Raw genomic sequence first — 24145 nt, forward strand, 5'->3', positions numbered from 1 at the left:
ATAAATATGTGGTGTGTTATCTTACTTTCCATTATTTTCGTGATGATGAGCCTTAATAGAGGTTCAAAATGCGTTGATCCAAAAACTGATGTGATCTATCTAGAACAGTTTTGCTTGATAATCATGAATCACAGAAGCCTCCACACTGAGACTCTTTAAAGGGGTTATCACCATTCTAGATCCATCTTAATTTTGGATCTACTAAGGTAGAGAGCCATCAAATCTCTTTTCACTCTATAAGATATTTACCCTCAAGGGATTTGATCCCTATCAATACTTAATAAATCTAGTGTTAAAATGATCTACCTTGATATTTAAGAATTTTGATTTATACTTAGGAATTTTCATTTAAAAGAAACTACTAAATAAAGATTGGAATGAATACACTAAAGTAAAGTATTATTTGATATCTTGGAAAATTGATGATTGAATTTTACATTGGTTGACATTTTCTAAAATTTATATTGTTAATTATATTAGAATTTATATTTAAGAGTTCTTATTTTGTTAAAAAAAGTTAAAATAAAGTAAAATGAAAATGATTTCACTGTTATTAAAATTAATTTTCTGATATATGTATTTTTAATTTCAATTTTTTTTTTAATACAACCATAAAACCTACCATAACTCAGTTGTCAAGCCAGTAGTGGGGACAACCATGCTACTATATGTGAATGCAGGCTCACTCATCACTATTATTCAAGGAAAAGCATGCCACCTTGAATTATCCACTGGTGGTTCGTAAGGGGGCAAGCTTTATGTCCTGCTAGATGTATTTCAGTCTTTGGCCATTAACCTATTTACTTATGTCTGAGGAAGAAAAGCTATGTGTCAAGAAAAATAAGTTTTAAGGCATTCTTGAGACACAATTTTTAATTTTAATTAAACTTAATAGATTTATTTATTTTTATTTTAATTAAAAATTATATTTAATATTATATTTAAAATTTTGTGAAAAACATATATATACACATGTATTCTATCTAATATATGAAATGACCCTAGTGATGCTCGCACAATCAGGGAATCACTTTCTCTCCTCGAAGCAACCACAAGAATGGTAATCAATATTCAAAAATCAACCATATCTCCCTTTGGTTTAACTGAAGGAGAGTTGAGATCCTATATGCACTATTTTCCTTTCAATTAGGCCAATACCGAGAATGGATTCAAATACCTGGGGTTCCTCTTAAAACCCAATTCCTACACAAATTTATATTTGAAATGGATCTTAGCAAAGATAGAAAAGAGACTCAAGATCTAGAGCAAGAAATGGTTATCAAGGGTGGGTTGTTTAGTCCTAATTAAATCAATTATGGAGGCCATCCTAGTTTACTCAATGTCACTCTCCTAGATTCTAAAAGGCCCCCTCACCAAAATTCAGAATTTTTTCTATAAATTTCTTTGGGCAGAAACCTATGAACAATGTGCATCACCATGGGTCAAATGGTCCAAAATTGCCATGCCCAAAGCATGGTTAGGGTGGGAACTGAAAGAACTTCCTTTTTTCACTCAAGCAATGGAAGCCAATGCATGCTAGAGGATGAACACTTCTCAAAGTCTATGGAATTCAATGGTCTATAGGAAGTACATTTTTCCACTATCCTTTGAGGATTGGATTCAAAACTCTCACAAAAATAGATCAAATGCCTTCATCATATGGAGGGCCATTGTCAACTCCTTTCCCTTAATTGAAAATGGTCTTGCTTGGAAATTTGGCGTAAGCACCAACCTCACACTAGGCATTGATCCTTGGACTAGAAGTAGTGGAGTTCATTACCTCCCCGAAGGACTAATAACATTTCTTCACTTGGAAGGGATTTATACTCTAAATTAGGTGGCACCCTCCCCATATGAATCCCCTCATAAACCAAACATGGTTTTAGGCACACATTTGAACCTTTCGAGACATTATAGAGGAACTTGGTCAACCTTCACTAGATCCTTGTGAGAGGCACTCATATGCATCTTTTAGGACCCTAATGAGCTAGTTTGGACCCTCTCCTCCTTGGGACATTGCACTCCAAAAGAAGGATACCTAACCCTCATCTCTGAACAATCCCATGACCCCCTCGAGTCGTGATGGAAACACCTCTGGAAGCTTAAGTTCCCATCCAGTTCTAGATTGTTCATGTGGTGTGCTCTAGAAAAAAAAAATACCCAAATGGGATTTTTTGCTCATAAGAGAAGAAAAAGAGGGGCCAAATTGGTGGAGCCTATGCAAATAATCAAAGGAATCAGTTAGTCACCTTATGATCGAATGTTCCTACACCAAAATCCTCTGGCATTAGTTTTCTTGAAAGTTGGGATAGCCATGTAAGTGGGAAGGACCAAATCTTAAGGTAGTATAGCAAGTGTCTGTCACAAATGAGGGAACAAGAGACTTCATGGTTCTCCCTCTTCTATCTGGCTAGGGCACTTGGCTAGAAAGAAATAAAGTTATTTTCAATGATAAACTAACTCGTCTTGAAAAAACAACTTCTCAATCTCTTGTTATATTGGATTTCTTTCCTAAGACACCCTCTTTTCCTCGCATCTGAATCGCTCCTCAGCCACAAATCAACAAAAAGAGGCCTTGGTGCTTCATTGATGGAGCCACACTATGGAGATCCCAAAATATGTGGTGGCGGAGTTGTCCTGCACTTGGAAGACAACCACTCTTTCAATATGAAAATGGGGTTCAAAGAAGGGACAAATAACTTAGCAGAGCTCTAGGCTCTAAAACTATTACTAGTCTTTGCTTTGGAAAAGAACATCACTTCTATCCAAATCTATGGGGATTCACAACTCATCATCAACTAGACTAACAACCTTAGACTTCAACCTCCATTGAATGATATTTCATGCGCCAAGTGAACTTTCTTATATTTTTACTATTTCTCACATTTACAAGGAACACAACACATGTGCAGACACCTCCCTAAGGAGGCTATTCCATTGGCTCGCAGGACATGGGAAGTAACAAAACATTTTGAAGATGGAGCCTATGAGGTCTACCACAGGACTTTCATTGAGGATGGCAACACCAAATATAGATGCAGACCAACAATCTTTTGTTTTTTGTTTATTTGCACTGATATTTATTATCCTCACATTTGACATGACCATGGGGCTACTCACACAACCCAGTGTTCCATTTTATGCAACACTCTAGAAGATCATTACTCAAAGGACTCTTATTTCAATATTGTTTTCAATAGATACTCTTATAGTTATCTCAAATATGAATTGTAACCAACAACACTATCAACATAACTTCATTTTTAAAGATCATTATATATCAAACAAATACATGCATAACATGTATTAGCAAAATGTAATTTGTTTTCTAACTCTGTGGAAGAAAAAATAAATGAAATAGCCCTTTTCTAAAAAAAATTAGACAAGCCCCTCTCTCCCTATATAAATTAGTGTACTTCCTTATTAAAATCTATATTTACAAGTTTGATTTGATTTAACACATCTTAAATTTAAAATAAGTCTAAAAAATTAAAATTGAAAACCATGAAAACCAACTCTCGCTCCACTAACTTTAAGAATCATTTCAAAAGGGAGTCATCTACCAAGGCGGAGGAATTTCGCTGGCCAAAAGTGGCCGAATTCGGGCAAAAAAATTTCAAAAAATCTTGTAGACACAGTGTTTGAATCATGTTTTTGATGGTGGAAATAGATTCAGCACCATCAAAAACGTTTAGGACACCTAAAATTTTGAAGTTTAACAACTATAGCTTAGATTTAGAAAAATCCTTACCAAATTTTCTCTAAATATAACTGGAATTTCCATAAATTTCCAGGGCAATTCCTACAGCTGGTTAGACTACGGCTTTCAAAAGCATTAGCGATTACGATTGATGTCCAAGTAGGACCCTCTGGAAATCATTTTAAAAGCAAAGATGGCGAGGGGGAACGAAAGGACCCTCGGAATCTTTTGAACAGTAAGGGTAGGACTGTGAGGTGATTTATGGACATGTTGTGTTTTATTATTCAGACATACCGTAGAGAAGAAATGCATTCGACTTTCACAGAAATCTAGCGCAGAGGCAAAGGCCCAGAAATCCCTTGTAAAGAGTAATATCAATTTCTTTCGAAATAGGCAACCGTTTGTTCGAATCCTCCTACTTTCAATCTACTGTGAGAGAACTTTATAAAAAATGGGTGTCACTGTGGACAAGATTCGTCATGGCAAATGGAGCGGTTGGATGGCGCTAGTCGGAGTGCTACTGAGTTTATTGCCTCTTATGACTGCTCAAACAGGTATGTACCATAAGAACCGTGTCATGAGTGCCGTCTTACCAGTTGGAATTTCTCTGTTTTGTCTACTTTGCGTAGAGCAATTTTATATCTTGTCATATTATGATATTCACGAATCATTTTGCTTCATATTTGGTCAACAACAAGGTATTGTTTTATTAATTAATTTCTGGTCATGTGTAAGGATTTTTGAGTATTGACTGCGGAGGGAAAACGAACCGAACTACAGAAAACAATATAACTTGGGTCACTGATGATAATTATATAGACGTGGGTCACAGAGGAGAGATCGGAAACGCTAGTGCTCACGATTCTTACTTGCACACCTTGCGAGTTTTCCCAAAGCCTCTCAACAAGTCTTGCTATCAGTTGCCTGTGGTCCCTCACGTGCCTTATTTCTTAAGATTATGGTTTGCAGTTGGAAATTACAGTGGATTCAAAAAACTCCCCAGCTTCGCTTTCTCTATTGAGACAGAGGGTATGTTAGCTATGGGAAACGTTCTCAGATAAAGATGCATTTTATAATGAAACAATATTGGTTAGCTCTGGCAGATTGCTGTACGTTTGCTTGATCCGCACCTTGGAGTCTGATGATCCCTTCGTCTCTGCTATCGAGTTGAGGACGCTTCAACAAGGCATGTATGGACAGGCTAAGCCAGGAACAATGTTGATGCTAGTATGGAGATATGATGCTGGTGGAAATATTGTTGAAATCGTAATTTCAACAGCGGGCTGAGTTGACCCGTGGAGCAGCCGTACCAACGCCCAAACCGTGCAACAAAACCACAAACCAGCTTGAGATTTCTCGGACCGCCTTCCTGCAGAGAGTGGTTTTCGTATTCTTGAACCCGATGGAATATGGGGCAGACGCGTGGCTCTCCCCATACGTAAGCAAACGTAATTTCTCGGGTGCTAATGTTCAACATAATGAGGCCTCCCAATATTTATCACCGCCGTCCAATTGCCCTCATCAATCTCCACCGTCAATCGCCTGAAGCTGCATACGGCCAACATTAAAAATTTACGTGGAGTAAAAGTCAAGCTTCATTGACCGCATGTCCCTTCTGCAAAAGAATTAAACTCAAGATAAATGGTGTCGTAGAAAGTAGGTAGATATTTATGTTTTTTAATTTACGGCACGTAAATTGTAGTTTTGTTTTTGTTTTCATATATATGTTTTTTTTTATATTACGAGCCATGAAATATATGCTCGTGGGTTTTTTTTTGTTCATCAAATCTACAATGAAACACAAGCAGTGTGTAGAAAAAGAACAGGGGCCGTGTGTAATTTTTTTTTATGGAGTTGACCATTGTAAATGGAACGGAGGAGCAGTGAAAAACGCGCTCTGTAATTTTTGTTGCAACAAAGAAACAAAAGGTGTGTGGCTGAAGCGAAAAGGATGTATGTAGTGTGAGAGCTCGGGGCGTAGCAAAATAAAATAGAAGTTTATGCACAACAGTGCGTAGTGTGAAGTAAGGAGGGTATAAAGAAATCAATGTTGATTTTTTTTTAAAACCAAAAATGCAGCGTAAGATGAAGCCAAGTCTTTGGTATTGTATTTGAAAACATTTTGTGAGATGTTGTAATGTGCAGAAGCACATAACGTTTTTTTTGGAGCTACATATGTAAAAGTTTGTTTTATAGTAGTATGTGTAAAATATTTTTACAGCAGTATGTGTAAAAATAGTTTTACACAGTAAATGTAAAAAGGGGTTTTACAACAGTAAACCCAGCAGTGTAAATTCTCAGGAGGAGACAGAGTAAATAGTTTGTTGGATGAATAATTTTTTTGGTGAATCCCTCACAGCAAAGAGGATGAAGTTTGTATCAGTCTTTTGTTTTTAATCAATTGAAATGTGGTATGGCTGTGTAATGGTTTGTTCTGAGATAATTTCTTTTAAATAGCTTCCCTGTGCAAAGATCCTGGACAGAGGAAACAGATCATTGCCTCTGTGGTGTTTGTTTGTTTGGTTTTTGGTATTTTCCCATTGCAAAAATACCCAATAGTGGTATCAGAGCTAGTCCAGGCTCTTTGAAGGCTCAAAGAAGCCGAAGGAAGGTGTTGTTGCAGCAGTCAAAACTCTCCAGCAGTGTGAAGCCTCAGCCAAAAGGATTAAGGTATTCCTCAAGCTTTCCTTCGTGTTACTGTTGAAGAAACAGTCAGTGATTTAAAAAAAACAGTCAAGTATTTAAAGCCTAGATAAGAATGGCAAGGTCAAAGAAGAAAGCCTCCAAGCCTGCTAAAAATGTGTCTCCCTCCTCTACTAAACTAGAAGACAATCTATTTGAAAGCATTGTATTTGAGGTTCCAAGGTTCGATGGGAACTTTGATATATGGGAAATAAAAATGAGGACTTTCTTACAGTGTCAAGGGATTGAAGTCTGGGAGTCAGTGATTGATGACAGCAAGATGGATAAAGAATCCATGGAGTATGATGCACAAGCAGCAAAGACTATCTTGGATGGACTGCCTGATTCTGTGAAGAGGAATCTAGGAAAATATACATCAGCAAAGGATATATGGGACAGACTGCATGACCTTCATGCAAAGGGAGCACTGACCATGACAATGAGTCAAGAAGAACCCATCATAGAAGTTGAGAATGAAAAGCTTGACCTCATCAAGCTTCAAGTAAAAGAAAGGGATGAAGAGCTAGCCAAGCTCAAGAAGGAGCTTGACCAATGCAAGAGGAAACATCATGAAGAAGTCATATCCATGACTAATCAGCTGAATAGTGCAAAGAAGCAGGAAGATGCCTTGTCAAGACAACTTGAACAAAGGCACATGAGAGTGAGTAAGCTTGTAGAAGAGATTGGACAGTGCAAGGCAGAGGTCTCCTCCCTTAAGTCTGAACTACAAGAGGCCAGGAAGCAGGCATAAGAAGCTGAGAAGAAAATGGAGAGAAGTCAAGCAGAAATCTCCAAAATGAAGACAGATATTATCTCCTTCAAAATAGTAGCAGCTGAAGCTACTCGTAGCAAGGAAGAAACTGAGGGACAACTAGCAAAGAAAAATAATGTATGTGAAAAGTTGGAAAAAGAGATTGTCCTCCTCAGGAAGAAGGTTAAGGGATGAACAAGATCATGAAGAGCTCTCAAGCTTTGGATGACATGCTCAGCTATCACAGATCTCCATCTAATAAATCAGGACTTGGGTATGTAGGTGAACCCTCAAACAAGGATGAAGATGCTTTAAGCAAAGTGTTGTAGGGAAAAGTATCCGACTCGGATGACCCTATCCCACTCTAAGGGTGACAGTTCCTTAGCAACAACTGTAAAACAAACTACTTAAGGTTTACTTCTTTATGAAAGCAAAAGAGGATGGAGAAAGCACTAACCGTTGCCTTGCGCTTAATGTCGAATCCAAACTCTTCTCTTTGGCCGCTTGCTCCTAGCTCTTTGTCCTTCTGCTCGCCCAGCTACAATGAGATCCTGCACAATAACAAAGAAGGAAACTACAAGAGGCATGCAATCATAACTGGTTCATGGATTAGTGTAAACCAAACATGCAGTCATCACAATATATAATTGAAACAAGAGCACATAGAAGAACCTCAATAGCTTTTATTAATGAAGAAATAAAGGTTCTGAGAGTATTACAACCATTGCAGGCTCCAACCCAGCAACACCTCCCAGCAGAAAGAATTGCTCTTCTTCACCTCTCTCAAACAATCACCCAATAACTCAATAATAAAACCAACAGCATATCATTACTTTGCACAAAATTCCAGCCTCCTGAGCTCATAGGAGAGAGCTCAATATATAGATGAATTGAGAAAGGATGAGTCAGCTTGCAACTGATGTGTAGCTGCCTTGTGTCCTCTCTCTCTTCAGTTAATCTTTAGTTGATCTTCAGTTCTTGAGTCCACTTGGTGAACCTTGCTTCCACTTGGAGAAACAAAGCCTCTGACTCATCACAAGGCGAAATCTCTGATCCAAGTGTCATTTTTGGAAGATTCCAGAGCAATGAATCAGTGTGCCACATGTCCAAACTCGCTCAACGCAGGTGGGCTTTGTTCTACCTGCTTTGCAACGCAGGTACACCATGGAGCAGTTGTGTTTCAGCGCAGAAGCCTAGTGGAGCACCTGCTTTGATTTCAGGATTGCTTGTTTTTGAGTGTTTTCAGGTGGAGAACTGATCTGAGAGCTGTTGGTTTGCTGACCTTGTTCCTCTGGGGGTAGGAACATCATGTTTAGGGAACTTTGGATCCCTTGGATTATTGACAATTCATGCTTGTTGCTGTAAGGCACAAAATTGTCTATAACACAAAGGGGATGTGAAGAAGCCAGAAAGAAGTTGTGAAGCTCCTAGTTCCAGCAAAGGCAAGGAGAAAAATGAAGACTGCAATAGAAGAAATCCTGCTCCAAGTAGAAAATCAACTCCAAGAAGAAATGTAGCTGATGTCAAAGGGGCAAGATGCAATGGTCATCATCAAAGGATCTCAAGGCAGCAAGGCTTCAGAAGCACATCAAGGAAACCTCCATCTCCAAGGTACCAAAGTTCATTTTATGGTTATTGTTACTCTTGCTCAAACTTTGGTCATATGGCAAAAGACTGTAGAGCATTTCATGGAGATAGATGTTGTGGTCCCCGACAATCTCCAAGAAATAATTTCACAAGAAGAAATCATGAATTCTTATTCATGAATAAAGTTGAATGCTTCAAGTGTCATAACATTGGGCATATGGCACATGACTGTAACTTAAGATGGGCTCCTATGCAAGCTAGACCCACACAAAAGAAGAAAGTTACACAAGTATGGAGAAGGAAGGAAATACAGTGTGAAAGTCCCTTGAGCTTTGCAACTAATCTAAGTTTCTTTTGAGAAGAGTCTGCTGAAAGAAGATAAAGCATACACTAAAGGGGAGCTTGTAATTTTTGTTGCTGAACTGTCTTAACAGTCACTCTTTGATGAAGACCTTTTATAAAGGAAAGACATGAAATCAAATCTGCCATAAGAGCAGAAAAGAAAAGGGGACAGCGCTCAAATGTAAAGTGCTGCAGCGCAATAAGAAGTATGCAAAGCAAGAAGACCCTCACAGCCGTGGGAAGACAGAACATAAAACAACAGTTTGGAATTTTTTTTTGGAACACATGGATTAGAATGAACAGCAGTTTGAAATTTTTTTGTGGTGCACATGCATTGAAATGCATAGCAATGGAATGTAGTTTTCCTTTTATGTAATATGAGAGAATATACTCACAGTAGAGTGAGTATAATACACAGCAGATGAAAATGTTTTGTATTGGGAATGAAAATGCAAACCAGTGAGAAGAAAATGAGAAGAAGGCAAAACGCAGCAGAGCGTAAATGCCCAGTGGCTGAGAATGCAATGAAATTTTTCACACAGCAGTGAAAAATGTAATATTTTTTTTGTATGCAATGCAACATGCACAGATATGGCTAAAGAAAAACAGGGACAACAGATTTTTAATGCACATGGGTGAATGATAATGTGTGGCAACAGAAAAATGAAAGGAATTGCACAGCAGTGCATTGTGCAAAAAAAAATGAATGAAGACTAAGATTGTGTGAAGCGAGGGTGTAAAAAGAAAAGGCAGCAGCCCGTGTTAATTTTTTTTTGTTGTTGTGTGGAGAATGCAGCGCAAAACAGCGTGAGGATGATTTCTCTCTATGTGCAAGTAATGGAGAGTAAAGATTTAGTGTATGGGCACACAGCAGTATGATGAAACAAAAGGCAGCCACAGTGCAAATTGCAGAGGCAACGCAGCAGCAAATAAAAACCCAGGGATGACAGTCTATGGTTATGGGTATGGACAGCAGTGAATATGAAAAATGCAGCAGCGAGAAGTTATGGACAGCAGCATGATGGCAAGAAGGAGAAGCACACAGCAATGCAAATAAGAAAATGCAGCAGCATGAAGTTTTTTGTTGAAGAAATGAAAGGTAATGGACATCAGCAGATGTAAAAGAAATTTTTTTTTATAGGAGTAAATGTAAGTATAGTGAATGTGTTGTTCATTGAATTGAAATGCAACATATGCAACAGCAGTGAATGTAAGAAATGTTTACACATAGCAGTGTAAATTTGTAAGGTGGGACAGAGTAATTGTTCCAGAAAAGACAGAGTATTTTGTCTTTGAAAAGTGCACAAGCAGTGCAAGTGTAGACACAGCAGTGTGGGGTAGACACAGTAAAGAAGATGGCACAACAGTGCAACAGAGAATATGCATCAGCATAAAAGAACATTGTAATGAGTTTGCACACACAGCAGTGCAATGATCGTTTGTTTTGGAACTGCATTTGAAGCAGTCATTTGCTGAATCCCTCTGTTGAGAGGAAGATGCTCTTTAGCATAGTTTGGTAAATCCCTCTGTTAAGAGGAAGATGTTTTTTATAACAGGTGAATCCCTCTATCATGAGGAAGGTGCTCTTAAGCACAGTCACATGGTGAATCCCTCTGTCATGAGGAAGGTGCTCTTCAGCACTTTGTAATGGTGAATCCCTCTGTCATGAGGAAGGTGCTCTTAAGCACAGTTTCAGGTTAATCCCTCTATTAAGAGGAAGACAACTTTGTTTGTTTGTGAACTGCATCAGAAGCAGTTGGTGAATCCCTCAATGTGAGGAAGTGTTTGGGTATGTTTGAATGCCCAGCAGTTGAAATTAAAGGGGAGTGTTGAAATCGTAATTTCAACAGCGGGCTGAGTTGACCCGTGGAGCAGCCGTACCAACGCCCAAACCGTGCAGCAAAACCACAAACCAGCTTGAGATTTCTCGGACCGCCTTCCTGCAAAGAGTGGTTTCCGTATTCTTGAACCCGATGGAATATGGGGCAGACGCGTGGCTCTCCCCATACGTAAGCAAACGTAATTTCTCGGGTGCTAATGTTCAGCATAATGAGGCCTCCCGATATTTATCACCGCCGTCCGATTGCCCTCATCAATCTCCACCGTCAATCGCCTGAAGCTGCATACGGCCAACATTAAAAATTTACGTGGAGTAAAAGTCAAGCTTCATTGACCGCATGTCCCTTCTGCAAAAGAATTAAACTCAAGATAAATGGTGTCGTAGAAAGTAGGTAGATATTTATGTTTTTTAATTTACGGCACGTAAATTGTAGTTTTGTTTTTGTTTTCATATATATGTTTTTTTTTATATTACGGGCCATGAAATATATGCTCGTGGGTTTTTTTTGTTCATCAAATCTACAATGAAACACATCAAATCTACAATGAAACACACAGCACTGTGTAGAAAAAGAACAGGGGCCGTGTGTAATTTTTTTTTATGGAGTTGACCATTGTAAATGGAACGGAGGAGCAGTGAAAAACGCGCTCTGTAATTTTTGTTGCAACAAAGAAACAAAAGGTGTATGGCTGAAGCGAAAAGGACGTATGTAGTGTGAGAGCTCGGGGCGCAGCAAAATAAAATAGAAGTTTATGCACAGCAGTGCGTAGTGTGAAGCAAGGAGGGTATAAAGAAATCAATGTTGATTTTTTTTTAAAACCAAAAATGCAGCGTAAGATGAAGCCAAGTCTTTGGTATTGTATTTGAAAACATTTTGTGAGATTTGGTATTGTATTTGAAAACATTTTGTGAGATGTTGTAATGTGCAGAAGCACATAACGTTTTTTTTGGAGCTACATATGTAAAAGTTTGTTTTATAGTAGTATGTGTAAAATATTTTTACAGCAGTATGTGTAAAAATAGTTTTACACAGTAAATGTAAAAAGGGGTTTTACAGCAGTAAACCCACCAGTGTAAATTCTCAGGAGGAGACAGAGTAAATAGTTTGTTGGATGAATATTTTTTTTGTGAATCCCTCACAGCAAAGAGGATGAAGTTTGTATCAGTCTTTTGTTTTTAATCAATTGAAATGTGGTATGACTGTGTAATGGTTTGTTCTGAGATAATTTCTTTTAAATAGCTTCCCTGTGCAAAGATCCTGGACAGAGGAAACAGAGCATTGCCTCTGTGGTGTTTGTTTGTTTGGTTTTTGGTATTTTCCCATTGCAAAAATACCCAACAAATATTACCATTAGGTGAATATTTTAACTATAGATATTTTTTTGTTGAAATCTGTTAGTGATAACTCTTTCTTAAATTAGACTTATAAGGATTTGAACTTGTGACTTATTGCTAGAATAACTTAACAGCCTACTTATTCATTGTCTATCTAAAGCACATTTATGATTTTTTAAGTTAGATTTATAGAGATTTAAATCTATACCTTATCTCAAAAAATAACTTAACAATGCATCCATTATATATGACTTACCATGTATGAAGTATCCAAAGCAGACTTATGATTTTTTAACACTAACGATTTTTTAAGTTAGATCTATAGAGATTTAAATCTATGCCTTATCGCAAAAAATAACTTAATATTGATTCACTGTCGGTCCAAAGCACACTTATAGCACACTTATATGACTGGCCATGTATGAAGTTTCAAGGTTTTCATAATATTTTTGGTAATGAGTGAGCTGAATGGTTTTGTATGGTAAATTAAACAGGTATCCTCAAGACATGTTCGACCGGATCTGGGATTACGAATTGAGATTAACTTTTGACAATCATTATCCTGTACAGCCTGTGAATTGTCAAGAGACCATTTCAACCAGCAATACCACAGAACTTCCTCCAAGTGCTGTGATGCAAACAGCGGCGGTTATTATTGACACGGCACGTGGGTTCAGTGTCGGATCGACTAATGGTCATAGATTATTATTGCTGTTATATGTTGCAGAGATCGAGCAGTTAAATATGTCTGAACATAGATCCTTTTATGTGACAATAAATGATGAGAAACGGTCTGAGGCCATTACTTCTCTGAGCGATTATTCTACCCGGGAGCTAAAATTTATATCCAATCCAACAGATGATTTCTATTTTGCCTTGGTCAACACTATGGATGCAACCAGTGATCCCATAATGAACGCCTTTGAGGCTTACGAAATAATTGACACCCAACCAGCCACATATGCAGAAGATCGTAAGTTACCTTCTTAATGTTTTGAGACTGGAATCGTTGATATTATGATCCGATTTCTAATCAAGATGTTTTTACAATGCAGATAAAGCTCTGGAGACTATCAAAATCAGGTTTGATATAAAGGAGTGGATTTCTGATCCTTGCTTTTCGATCCAGTGGAAAGGAATTGTCTGTGAAAGCAGTACTTTGCCCATAAGAATTTCGGGAATGTAGGTTCAATTTTTCGATTTGTTCACGGTTGAAATCATAACGTAATACTGATGAGATTCAAACCGTGAAATTGTATGTTGACGAAAATCGTATCGTTACCAGCGATTTGTCAGGAAGGAATCTTGGAGGATTGGTGCCTAAAGATATAGGAGAGTTGACCGCATTAATTAAAGTGTAAGCAGGTTTAGACTTGGAATAAATACTTATGAATGGGATGACCATGTGTGTTTGAAGATTATGTGAGATAATAATCATCTGTGAAGCATTTTACCCACTGGTTTGAAATGAGCAGGTCGTTTGACAATAATCATTTGATAGGGCCGTTGCCAAATTTGTCGACTTTAATCAAGTTGGAGGGACTGTAAGTTATTTTTCAAGATTCAACTTTTAGTTTTATGCCTTCTTTTTTTGTGTTAAGCCAATGCATTTTCAAAAATTGAAATTTAATTATAATTTGTAAATCATGTAGATATTTACAAAACAACAACTTGAGTGGTACTCTTCCCAGCTGGCTATGTGAACTTAAAAATCTAAAAGAATTGTACGTGCCCTCTTTCTTCCTTTTTTCTGTTTATCTTTTCGCCATTCTTCTTCAAAGTTTAGTGAAATTAATTAGTAAATTTCATACCCTAATTCTTTTTCACAGGAATATAGAAAATAATAATTTCAGTGGCGTAATTCCTGCCCAACTTCTCAATGGTTCGTTGAAATTCAGGTAATCATATGTCATTTCGTATTACTTATGTTTCGACACAAATCCGATTTGAGATTTCATATTTTTCTTTCCATTTTCTATAAGAAAAGAAGACAATAGTAATCAATCCAGTTAAGATTTTGATTAATTTGCTGGAGGATGGTCTTGAAAAGTAATTTTCTTTGGCCTGTTGCAGCTACTGTGGAAACCCTTACTTACTTATGCATAAAGGGGAATGGGTTCTACAGTGTACACCACACAAACAAGAATAAATTGAAGATCATCCTCGGAATAACGCTCAGTGGATTTCTAATCCTCACTTTAGCGTTGATAGTGGCTATCGTTGTGTATCGCAATAAATTCAAGAGAAATGAACACGGCGTTGGCAATGAAAGAAGTGGGACGGAAAAGGAACGAAGTTCTGTTTTTTCACAAGGTTAGCAAATACTATCAAATAGTAGATATGTTGTAATAATATAAATATTATGGCCGTAGTAGTCCCTGTCATGAAATCATGTGAATGATTTTTGAGCTTTGATTCTCATGAATTTGACCTCCCCTGAATCGATTGCAGACCACTCAATGGTTGTGGTGCCAAATCCAACAAAATCTCGTGTGTTCACTCTGGAAGAGATGATAGCGGCCACACAAAGCTTTAGTCGGGAGATCGGACGAGGGGGGTTTGGATCGGTGTTCTTAGGCGAATTGCCCCGAGGAAGAAACATAGCAGTAAAAGTGCTCTCGCAGTTCTCCCAACAGGGAATTCAAGAGTTCCTGAATGAGGTGATTCTCATATATTCCTTTAATTATATAATACGCTTTAATTTGGATTATGTAACAATGTCTAACCACATAGTTTTGGTAGTATATGTATTTATAATTCATGCATGTTATTTTACTCTATGAATGCAGGTTGATCTTCTTTCCAGAATTCATCATAGGAACTTGGTATCTCTACTGGGTTATTGTAACCAATCCAAAGAAGTTATGCTTGTCTACGAGTACTTGCCGGGAGGTTCCCTAAAGGATCACCTTTATGGTAAATACTTCAGCTGTCGATAGAATAGACAAGGTAACCAACACGCATTTACTTCTGTTATTTTCTTTACCAGGTCCCGGCGCACGACATTCCAATCTAAATTGGAGAACCAGGCTCAAAATAGCTTTAGATGCAGCGCAAGGTAGCTATTTCTCTTAATTACTTTAATGCTCAAGACATTTTATGACCTGAACGCCAGTTATTAAGTATTGCTTAATGGACAAATAATACTTAACCACATATCTGACGCTATCCACTTGTGGGTTTCTATTCAAAGGACTAGAATACCTGCACGTAGGTTGTGCCCAAAAGATAATTCACAGGGATATAAAGACCGCCAACATCCTTTTAGACAGCAATTTTAATGGAAAAGTAGCTGATTTCGGTCTTTCAAGGACAATAAACGATGGTGAGGCTACTCATGTTACCACTGCAGTGAAAGGAACATTCGGATACCTCGATCCCGAGTACATAACTTGCTCTTTTTGCAATGTTCTTTATGTTTAACAAATTAAGTTCGAGTACTGCCAATTTTTCCGTCATGGGTGAGAAGCTTTCTTTAAATTGTCTCCCCTTTAATTTCAACTGCTGGGCATTCGGTCATACCCAAACACTTCCTCAAAAATTCAAAGCTTTTCTGATCCAGCGGCTTTGTCAAGATGTCCGCAACCTGTTCTTGAGTCCTGCAGTGTTCTAGGACAATTTCTCCATTGTTCACCAATTCTCTGATGTAGTGAAACCTTGTATCAATGTGCTTCGTTCTCTTGTGAAACACTGAATTCTTTGACAATGCAATAGCTGAGCTATTGTCACAAAATATCACTGTCGCTTTTGCCTGCTCTTGGCCTAAGCTTCTCAACATTCTTCTCATCCACACTGCTTGACATGCTGCTGCTGTGGCTGCCACATATTCAGCCTCTGCTGTAGACAATGCTACAATGGACTGCTTCTTAGAAGCCCATGAAATGGCTCCTGAACCCATATGAAAAACATAACCGGAAGTGCTCTTCCGATCATCTACACTTCCAGCCCAATCGCTGTCAGTGTAACCAACCAAATCTGAATGTTCTGAGGCATGATATAGAATTCCAAACATTTTAGTGCCTTTGACATACCTTAAGATTCTCTTCGCTGCCTGCCAATGTGCCTCCTTTGGCCTCTCCATGAACCTGGAAATTAAACTAACAGCATACATTAAATCAGGCCTAGTTGCTGTTAAATACATAAGGCTGCCCACAATGCTTTTATACAAGCTAGGATCAAAGTCCTTGCTGCTGTCCTCTCTGCTGAGCTTTAATCCCATTACTGTGGGAGTGATTGCTGCCTTGCATTCTTCCATCTTAAATCTGCCCAAAACTTGATTTACATATTTTGCTTGAGATATGAAAATTCCTTTTTCATTTTGCTCTACTTCTATGCCTAAGAAGTATCTCAAGAAACCCATATCAGTCATTTCAAATTCATCCTTCATGACTGATTTAAAATTCTTAATGAGCTGATCATCATTACCTGTGAAAATCACATCATCAACATACAAGACAACAATTAAAATTTTACCATCCTTTTCCTTGATGTAGACTGTGGGCTCTCCTTCACATTTGTCAAATTCATTATCCAATAGATATGAGTCTATCCTGCTGTACCATGCTCTTAGCGCTTGCTTCAGCCCATAAAGAGCTTTCTTCAATTTGCACACTTTGTGCTCTTCACCTTTCTTCTCATATCCGAGAGGCTGTTCCACATAGACCTCTTCCATTAACACTCCATTTAGGAATGCTGATTTCGGATCCATTTGGTAGACTTTCCATTTGTTTTGAGCTGCTATGGACAACACTGCTCTCACAGTTTCCATTCTTGCAACCGGGGCGAAAGTCTCCTCATAATCTCTCCCATACTGCTGCTTGTACCCTTTTACAACCAGCCTTGCCTTGTGCCTTTCTATCTTGCCTTCAGCATTGCTCTTGGTCTTATAGACCCATTTCACACCAATGACTTCTTTGCCTTTTGGTAACTCAACCAAATCCCATGTTTTGTTTCTCTCTATGGCATTCATCTCCTCATCCATAGCTTCTATCCATTTACTATCTTTGATTGCATCTTCGAAATGAATAGGATCATCAACATGACAATACAAGGCAAATAAGGAATTCATTCCTTCATCATAAATGTCACTTAGATTTCTAAACTTCTTACCTCGTTCACTTGGTGTGCAAGTGCTTGAAGATGCACTTGAATTTCCTCCTTGTGGTGTGCTCGGAGAAGCACTCTCATTGATCCTCAATGGTGTTCCTTGATGTCCTTATGTTGGCGCTGCTGTTTGGGGATGTACTTCATCCACCTCCTCTTCATCTTCATCATGAGACAAACAGTTTTTGACATTCACTGTTTTCTCTATGCTTCCATCCCAAGCTTCCTCTTCAATGAATTGAACATCCCTGCTGACAAAGAACTTCTTGGTAGATGGAATGTACAGCTTGTAGGCTTTGGATTCATCACTGTATCCAATGAAGATGCATTTCTCCCCTTTGCTGTCCAACTTCCTCCTTAGCTGATCTGGTATGTGTGCATAGGCCACACACCCAAAAACTCTCATGTGGGTGACTCCTTGCTTTCTTCCACTCCATGCCTCTTCTAGCACTTTGTTCATGACTGCTTTTGTAGGACACCTGTTCAATATATAAACTGCACAATGTACAGCTTCAGCCCAATACTCATTTGGCAAATGCTTTGCCTTCAACATGCTCCTCGCCATATCCATGATGGTCCTGTTCTTCCTTTCAGCAACTCCATTTTGCTGTGGGGTGTACCGAGTTGTAAACTGTTTATGAATTCCATTTTCTCTACAGAATCTTAGGAATTCCTTGGAGATATACTCACCTCCTCTATCAGTTCTCAAAACTTTAATGTGCAGCCCGCTTTGGTTTTCAACAAATGCCTTGAAGTTTTGGAATTTCTCAAACACTTCACTTTTGTTTTTAAGGAAATATATCCAAGTCTTTCTTGTAAAATCATCAATGAATGTCAAGAAATATAGGCTGCCAGCTAATGATGGAGCTTGCATTGGTCCACACAAATCTGAGTGGATAATCTCTAAGGGTGTCTTTGCCCTTATGCTTTTCCCAGATGGAAAACTTTCTCTGTGTTGTTTTCCCAAAATGCAGCCTTCACATAGGCTGTCCGGTTTCTCTATCAATGGTAATCCCTTTACCATTCCTTTCCTACTCAACAAATTCAGACCTCCAAAATTGAGATGTCCAAATCTCAAGTGCCACAACCAATTCTCATCCTTTGGCACGCTTTGGAAGGCCTCTTGGGTGACTGCTGCCATTTCCCTTTTGTTCTTCATGTCTGCCCTGATCTGGAGAGGGAACATCCTGTTCCTTGTCATCTTCACTTCAGCAATGCATCTTTTGCTGGGTGGTATGTCCTTGATGGTGCACACATCATTTTCAAAGTAAACATTGTAACCCTTTTGGATAAGTTGTCCAACACTCAATAGGTTACATCTCATTCCGGGGACATAGTAGACATCTGCTATGGTTTTCCTTTCTCCTTGTTTTGTAAATATTTTTACCTCCCCTTTTCCCATAACAGACACTTTACTATCAGTTCCTAGTGTGACCTATGATTTCAAATTCTGATTTAAGGCTGAAAATAGGGCTATGTTCCCTGTCATATGGTTGCTGCAACCTGAGTCTAAAAACCATATGTCTTCACTATGTGTTTCAGCCATGTTACAAGCTAACAGTACATTTTCTTGACTGTTGTTTTCTCTTGTAACATTTGCATTTTGTCTGCTGTTCATATCATGTTGTTTCTTTCTACAATCACTAGCATAATGTCCATACTTTTTGCAATAATAGCATTGAACATTAGACTTATCATACCTTTGTCCTTGAGCATGATGTTGTCCTCCTTGTTGGCTGCTGCCTTGGCCTTGGTTCTGATTTGGATTGCTGCCTCTTCCTTGTGCATTTGATGGGCTGTTCCTTCCACCTCTGTTCTGGCTTCTGCCTCTTCCTCTCTTGTTTCCTCTGCCTTGACCTCTTCCTCTTCCAAAGGACATCTGGGTCTTGAAGGCTTGCTCAAGGGATGAGTTTTCATTCCTACTCAACCTCTGCTCATGTGTTATCAGTGATGCATGTAGCTCATCAACTGAATAGTTTGAGAGATCCTTTGTCTCTTCAATGGTGGTGACTATGGCATCAAACCTTGAGGGTAAGACCCTCAATATTTTCTCCACGATCCTTCTATCTTCAATAGTTTCTCCGTGAGTTCTCATTTGTGTGATTACTCCAATCACATGAGTGAAGAATGAGTCAATGTTATCTGACTCCTTCATGTTCAAGTTCTCAAAATCCTTTCTCAGCAATTGTAGTTTTGCTGTCTTCACTCTCTCCATGCCTTGAAAGGCTGTCTTAAGGGTTTTCCATGCTTCATTTGATGTTTTAGCTGCTGCTATCCTTGGAAATATACTCTGGTCTACTGCTAGATGCAACAATAAAATGGCCTTTGCATCCTTCTTCCTATTGCTCTTCAGCTGATCCTTCTCTCCTTGAGTTAGTGCATTGAACTCATTTTCATCTGCTACTTCTTCAAAACCTTCTTCAACTATTTCCCATAAATCTTGAGAGGCAAACAGGGCCCTCATAGTTATTTACCAGTAGTCATAGTTCTTCCCATTAAACTGTGGGAGCTGGGTGTTAAACAAACCCATACCAGTGCTTGTGTTGGTCATTCCTTGACTGTGTATGTTTAAAAACAACTGTCTATTTCTTCAGCAACACAAAAAAACTTTTGAAATACCTGAATCCTTTGATGTCTGAGTCTTCTGTCTGCCTGAGAGGTTTTGCTGCAGCAACAACCTTCTCCCTTCAGCTTCTTGAACACCTTCAAGAGCCTAAGCCAGCTCTGATACCAATGTTGGGTATTTTTGATGCAAAATACCAAAAACAAACAATGTAAAACACAGGAAGACAAAAAAAATTCACTGAGGAACAGAGTATTTTGCCACCATAAAAAAAAATTCTAAGAATTTACTGAACTGGGTTTACTGCTGTAAATCCCCTTTTACATTCACTGCTGTAACAAAAAAAACTTTACTGCTGTAAAAACTCCATTTACTTTTACTGATGTAAAACTCCTTTTACAGGCTGCTGTAAAACAAAACAAATTCAATAATCCCCGCACTGCTGTGCATTTTCATCTTGCAAATAAAACAAAAGTCAACAACAAACTTGCGCTCCACCATTTTTGTATTTCACTTTTCTTCACAACCCATAAAAAAAACTTACATACATATTTTATATAGGCTCCCACGTTTTTCATTTAAGCATTATGCACTGCTGTGCGTTCATGGAAGTCCATCCCTTTTTCGCTCCAACAAAAAACTTACATAAACTACACCCGCTCACGGGCTTGACACAATGTTTTATATAAAACATACATCCCAAAAAAAACTGAACTACCGCACGTAGTCTATTTACTACATCATAAAAAAATATATATAAAAAAACATATAATAATATATGCCCATGACTATATTTAAACACATGGGACGTATGCCCATTATTTCATTAATGGCCGCCACCAAAAACTACGTAAACACATTAAAAGCATTTAATTCCCTTCTCAGCGGTCAACAAAAACTTCACGCAAAATCTGACTTGTCGGGGGCCCGTGCACCTTCCGGAGATCGACGGCGGAGAACACGCAAGGAGATCGGACGGTGGAGAGGATATCGGAAGGCAGATTTCCACCGAGCTTTAACTTCCGATGGCTTTCGTTTGCTGATGTCATGCGGGTGACACGCGTCGCCTCCAAATCGCATCGGAGCTCAACAATACGGAAACCACTTTTCATGGACGGCGGTGCGATATGATCCTGGCCGGTTTATGGTTCTGTTCGGTGGTTTCGTGCGCGTTGAAATTACATTTTCAACAAATTTTTGGTCGAGCCCAGCTTTCAATTAAATATTAAGAGGACACAGATTTTTAATTTTTTATATGTCAGTTTACCAGGGGATACTTTCACAGGTACTACAACACTCAAATGTTAACGGAAAAGAGTGATGTTTATAGTTTCGGAGTGGTTTTGCTGGAAATCATATCGGGTAGACCGCCCATAGATCCAAAACTAGTTGAAGAGGAAGTAAACATCATTCACTGGGTAAGGATTCGTATCATCAATCACCAAAATAAGAATATTTGTAGTGGCTGTTCGGGTAGACACTAACAATAATTATTGGCATATTTACAGGCAACATTGTATCTAGCAGAGATAGATGAAAATGGTGGCACAATAACAGAAATCATAGACAAGATGTTGGGCGAAAGTTACGACATGAAATCCATGACTTGTGTTGCCAAAGTAGCGCTGAGATGTGTTCAGGCTGGACGCTCCTGTAGACCTAGGATGAGTGAGGTAGTGGCAGAGCTGAAAGAGGCCATAAAACTTGAGGACTTGTTGGCCGTTCAGGTGGATTCCAGTGAACGCGAAGGAATGGAGTGGAGCGATGACAGCTGCAACATTTCTAACGTGGTAAGATAAGTTATCAAGTTGTTGATGTAGATAACTGGAATCTGGCGTCGGAGTAAAACCTACCAGATGTCATGATGACATAATTTTACATTTTGGCCTCTTTTTTAACGTGCTTTGGGTCCTATTAAAAATAACTCTGAAGCCCGGAAAAGGAAACGCCGAGATGGACTGGAATTGTTAGGTTGATTTCTGTATATTAGGATAGAATATGAATTGGAATGCGGTTGTTAACAACTGGATTGATTAGTTCAAATTCTGTAAACAGATCATGGCTTTAACGTTATATTATTTGCCTAAACACATGTTCGTAAATTATAATTTTATTTTAACATATATAAATATGAATCTCGATGATAAAGATTTATTTATTTTTATTTTATCAAAGAAATTTTAATGGGTAAATAAGTTTTTATAATAGGAGTATGTTATGACTTATCATTATCATATAAGCCATTTTATATGCCATAATAATTTTTTAATTCTTCAATTTAATTAAAAAATTAAAAAGGGTATAACATTTTTTTAATTTCTCAATTTAATTAAAATAAAAAAAAAGCATAATATTGTTGAGGGAAATTTTAATTTTTAATTTATGAGGTTGGAGATACTAACTCTTATTTGTCTTCTAATTAATGTGTAATATTCATCATTTTGAATAATATTATAAGTTAATTGGATCTATATCCCCTATTAGTGTATAGTTGAGATAGTCTTTCAACTAAATAAATTGTGTAACTAATAAAGTTTATCTATTTTAAACAAATCTTAATGCATTTATATATAATATCTTTGATTAAATAAAATATATAATATAGTTTTAAGGTTCAATAATTTTAAATAAGACTACTATTAAAAATATTCTAGAATATTTTGTCAAGGCTAAATCCTTACTATCTTACTAATAATTATTAATAATTAAATGAAATTTTTAGAAATCATATTCCAAAATAAATAAATCTATCAACCTATAAATAAATTGTTTTCACTTAATGTATATACTAAATGTTTTTTTTGGTTTGTTTTTTATTATAAATATAGAAAATCACCCTTAAATTTACAATAATTATCTCATTTACAGATTATGCATTCTTAATACATATTAAGCTAGAGGTGGGAAACCACTTCCAATGGTTCCCCCGCTCCCAAGAGGTGGGAAACTAGTTCCAATGGTTCTCGCGCTCCCTAGAGGTGGGAAACCTGTTCCAATGGTTCACATGCTCCCGAGAGCTTTGACTTTGGCACTGTATGGGAATGTTACCTTTTTAGCCAAAGCTTCAACAGGAGCTTGGGAGCTTCAATGGGAGCTTCCGGGAGCTTTGAAGACTATTTTTTTTTAGTTTCGACGTTCCTTAGGGTTGGGGAATAAGCTTCAATCGGAGCTTCCGGGAGCTTTGAAGACTATTTTTTGAGTTTCGAGGTTCATTAGGGTTGGGGAATACAAAGACTGTAGAAAAGTATGCTGAAATATGGTGAAATGCCCACAAAACATGAGCCTATGTTGAAATTTTGGCAGGAAGAAAGGCCAAAGACATCTTTAACACCAATATCCTTAATTGAGAAACTAGAGCAATGTCTTGATGGGTAAAGGAAGCTTGTGGCACCTCGAAGTAAGTGCAATATATGGGATGTCAAGCTAATGAATATTTCTTTTGTTGTTTATGTATATATATAACAGAAGATTGTGTGCGCATGTTGTATGTGGCAGTCAATTCTTAAACATTAGAGTTTTTTTTTTTTTTAAGAATAACTAGAGAAACATTAGAGTTGTTTTTTCTGGTAAGAATAACTAGAGAAACATGTAAGAGAACTAATAATGAGTGTGTGCAAATTGTATCTGGCAGTCAATGCTTAAACATTATAGTTGTTTTTTCTCATAAGAATAATTACAAAAACATGTGAGAGAACTGATAATGAACTTGACATTTTATATGTATAAAAAAGAGAGGCTTAGAGAGAGAAACACCCAAAGAATATATCTATATATATAAAATTATATATTATATATTTAAATATTTAAATTAATTTTAATATTTGAGTATTCTGAATCAATATAAATGATGATAATTATATAATTAAAAAATATTTTTTATTTTTTTATTATATAATATTATGACTCCTCATGCAACATAAATATTAAGTATATATTATTTTGAATGATGGATCCAGTAATCTAACCCTAAATGTTGTTTCAAATATAGTTCTAATAATTTTGAAAATAAGTTTAAATAAAAAACAAACTTTTACTATTTAAATCAATTTTGTTTCACTAATAAAACCTAAACAATCAATCCGAATGGTTAACTTTATTTTAACATTTCATTATTAATAAGTTAAAATAAACCATGAAAATTAATTTAAAATTGTATACATCCTTTGCTCATTACACCTCTTGTTGTGTCAATTTGTGTAGGCGTCAAATGAAGAATCTTGATGCAACCTATCATACTTATGT

General features: G+C 37.4%; 2 protein-coding genes across 2 annotated transcripts; both read left to right on the forward strand.

The window, feature by feature from the left end:
• The first annotated feature begins 12744 nt into the window (after window positions 1-12744).
• LOC149188747 (putative LRR receptor-like serine/threonine-protein kinase At1g67720) lies at window positions 12745-14386 on the forward strand. Its single transcript, XM_089410054.1, has 7 exons — window positions 12745-13210; window positions 13293-13419; window positions 13523-13594; window positions 13713-13781; window positions 13890-13961; window positions 14067-14135; window positions 14311-14386. Exons 1-7 carry the CDS (start codon window positions 12745-12747, stop codon window positions 14384-14386), a joined length of 951 nt encoding a protein of 316 aa, XP_089266180.1.
• An 18-nt stretch (window positions 14387-14404) lies between these two features.
• LOC149188748 (putative LRR receptor-like serine/threonine-protein kinase At5g48740) lies at window positions 14405-21860 on the forward strand. The gene is made up of 6 exons (XM_089411698.1): window positions 14405-14550; window positions 14689-14897; window positions 15027-15153; window positions 15227-15295; window positions 15431-15620; window positions 21189-21860. Exons 2-6 carry the CDS (start codon window positions 14697-14699, stop codon window positions 21385-21387), a joined length of 786 nt encoding a protein of 261 aa, XP_089267824.1. The 5' UTR covers window positions 14405-14550; window positions 14689-14696; the 3' UTR covers window positions 21388-21860.
• The last annotated feature ends 2285 nt before the right edge of the window (window positions 21861-24145 follow it).

Source organism: Pinus tabuliformis, chromosome 3_1, assembly GCF_031772625.1.
Source record: "Pinus tabuliformis cultivar Carrire ecotype Pingquan chromosome 3_1, CPIR1, whole genome shotgun sequence".
NCBI classification, from domain to species: Eukaryota; Viridiplantae; Streptophyta; class Pinopsida; order Pinales; family Pinaceae; genus Pinus; species Pinus tabuliformis.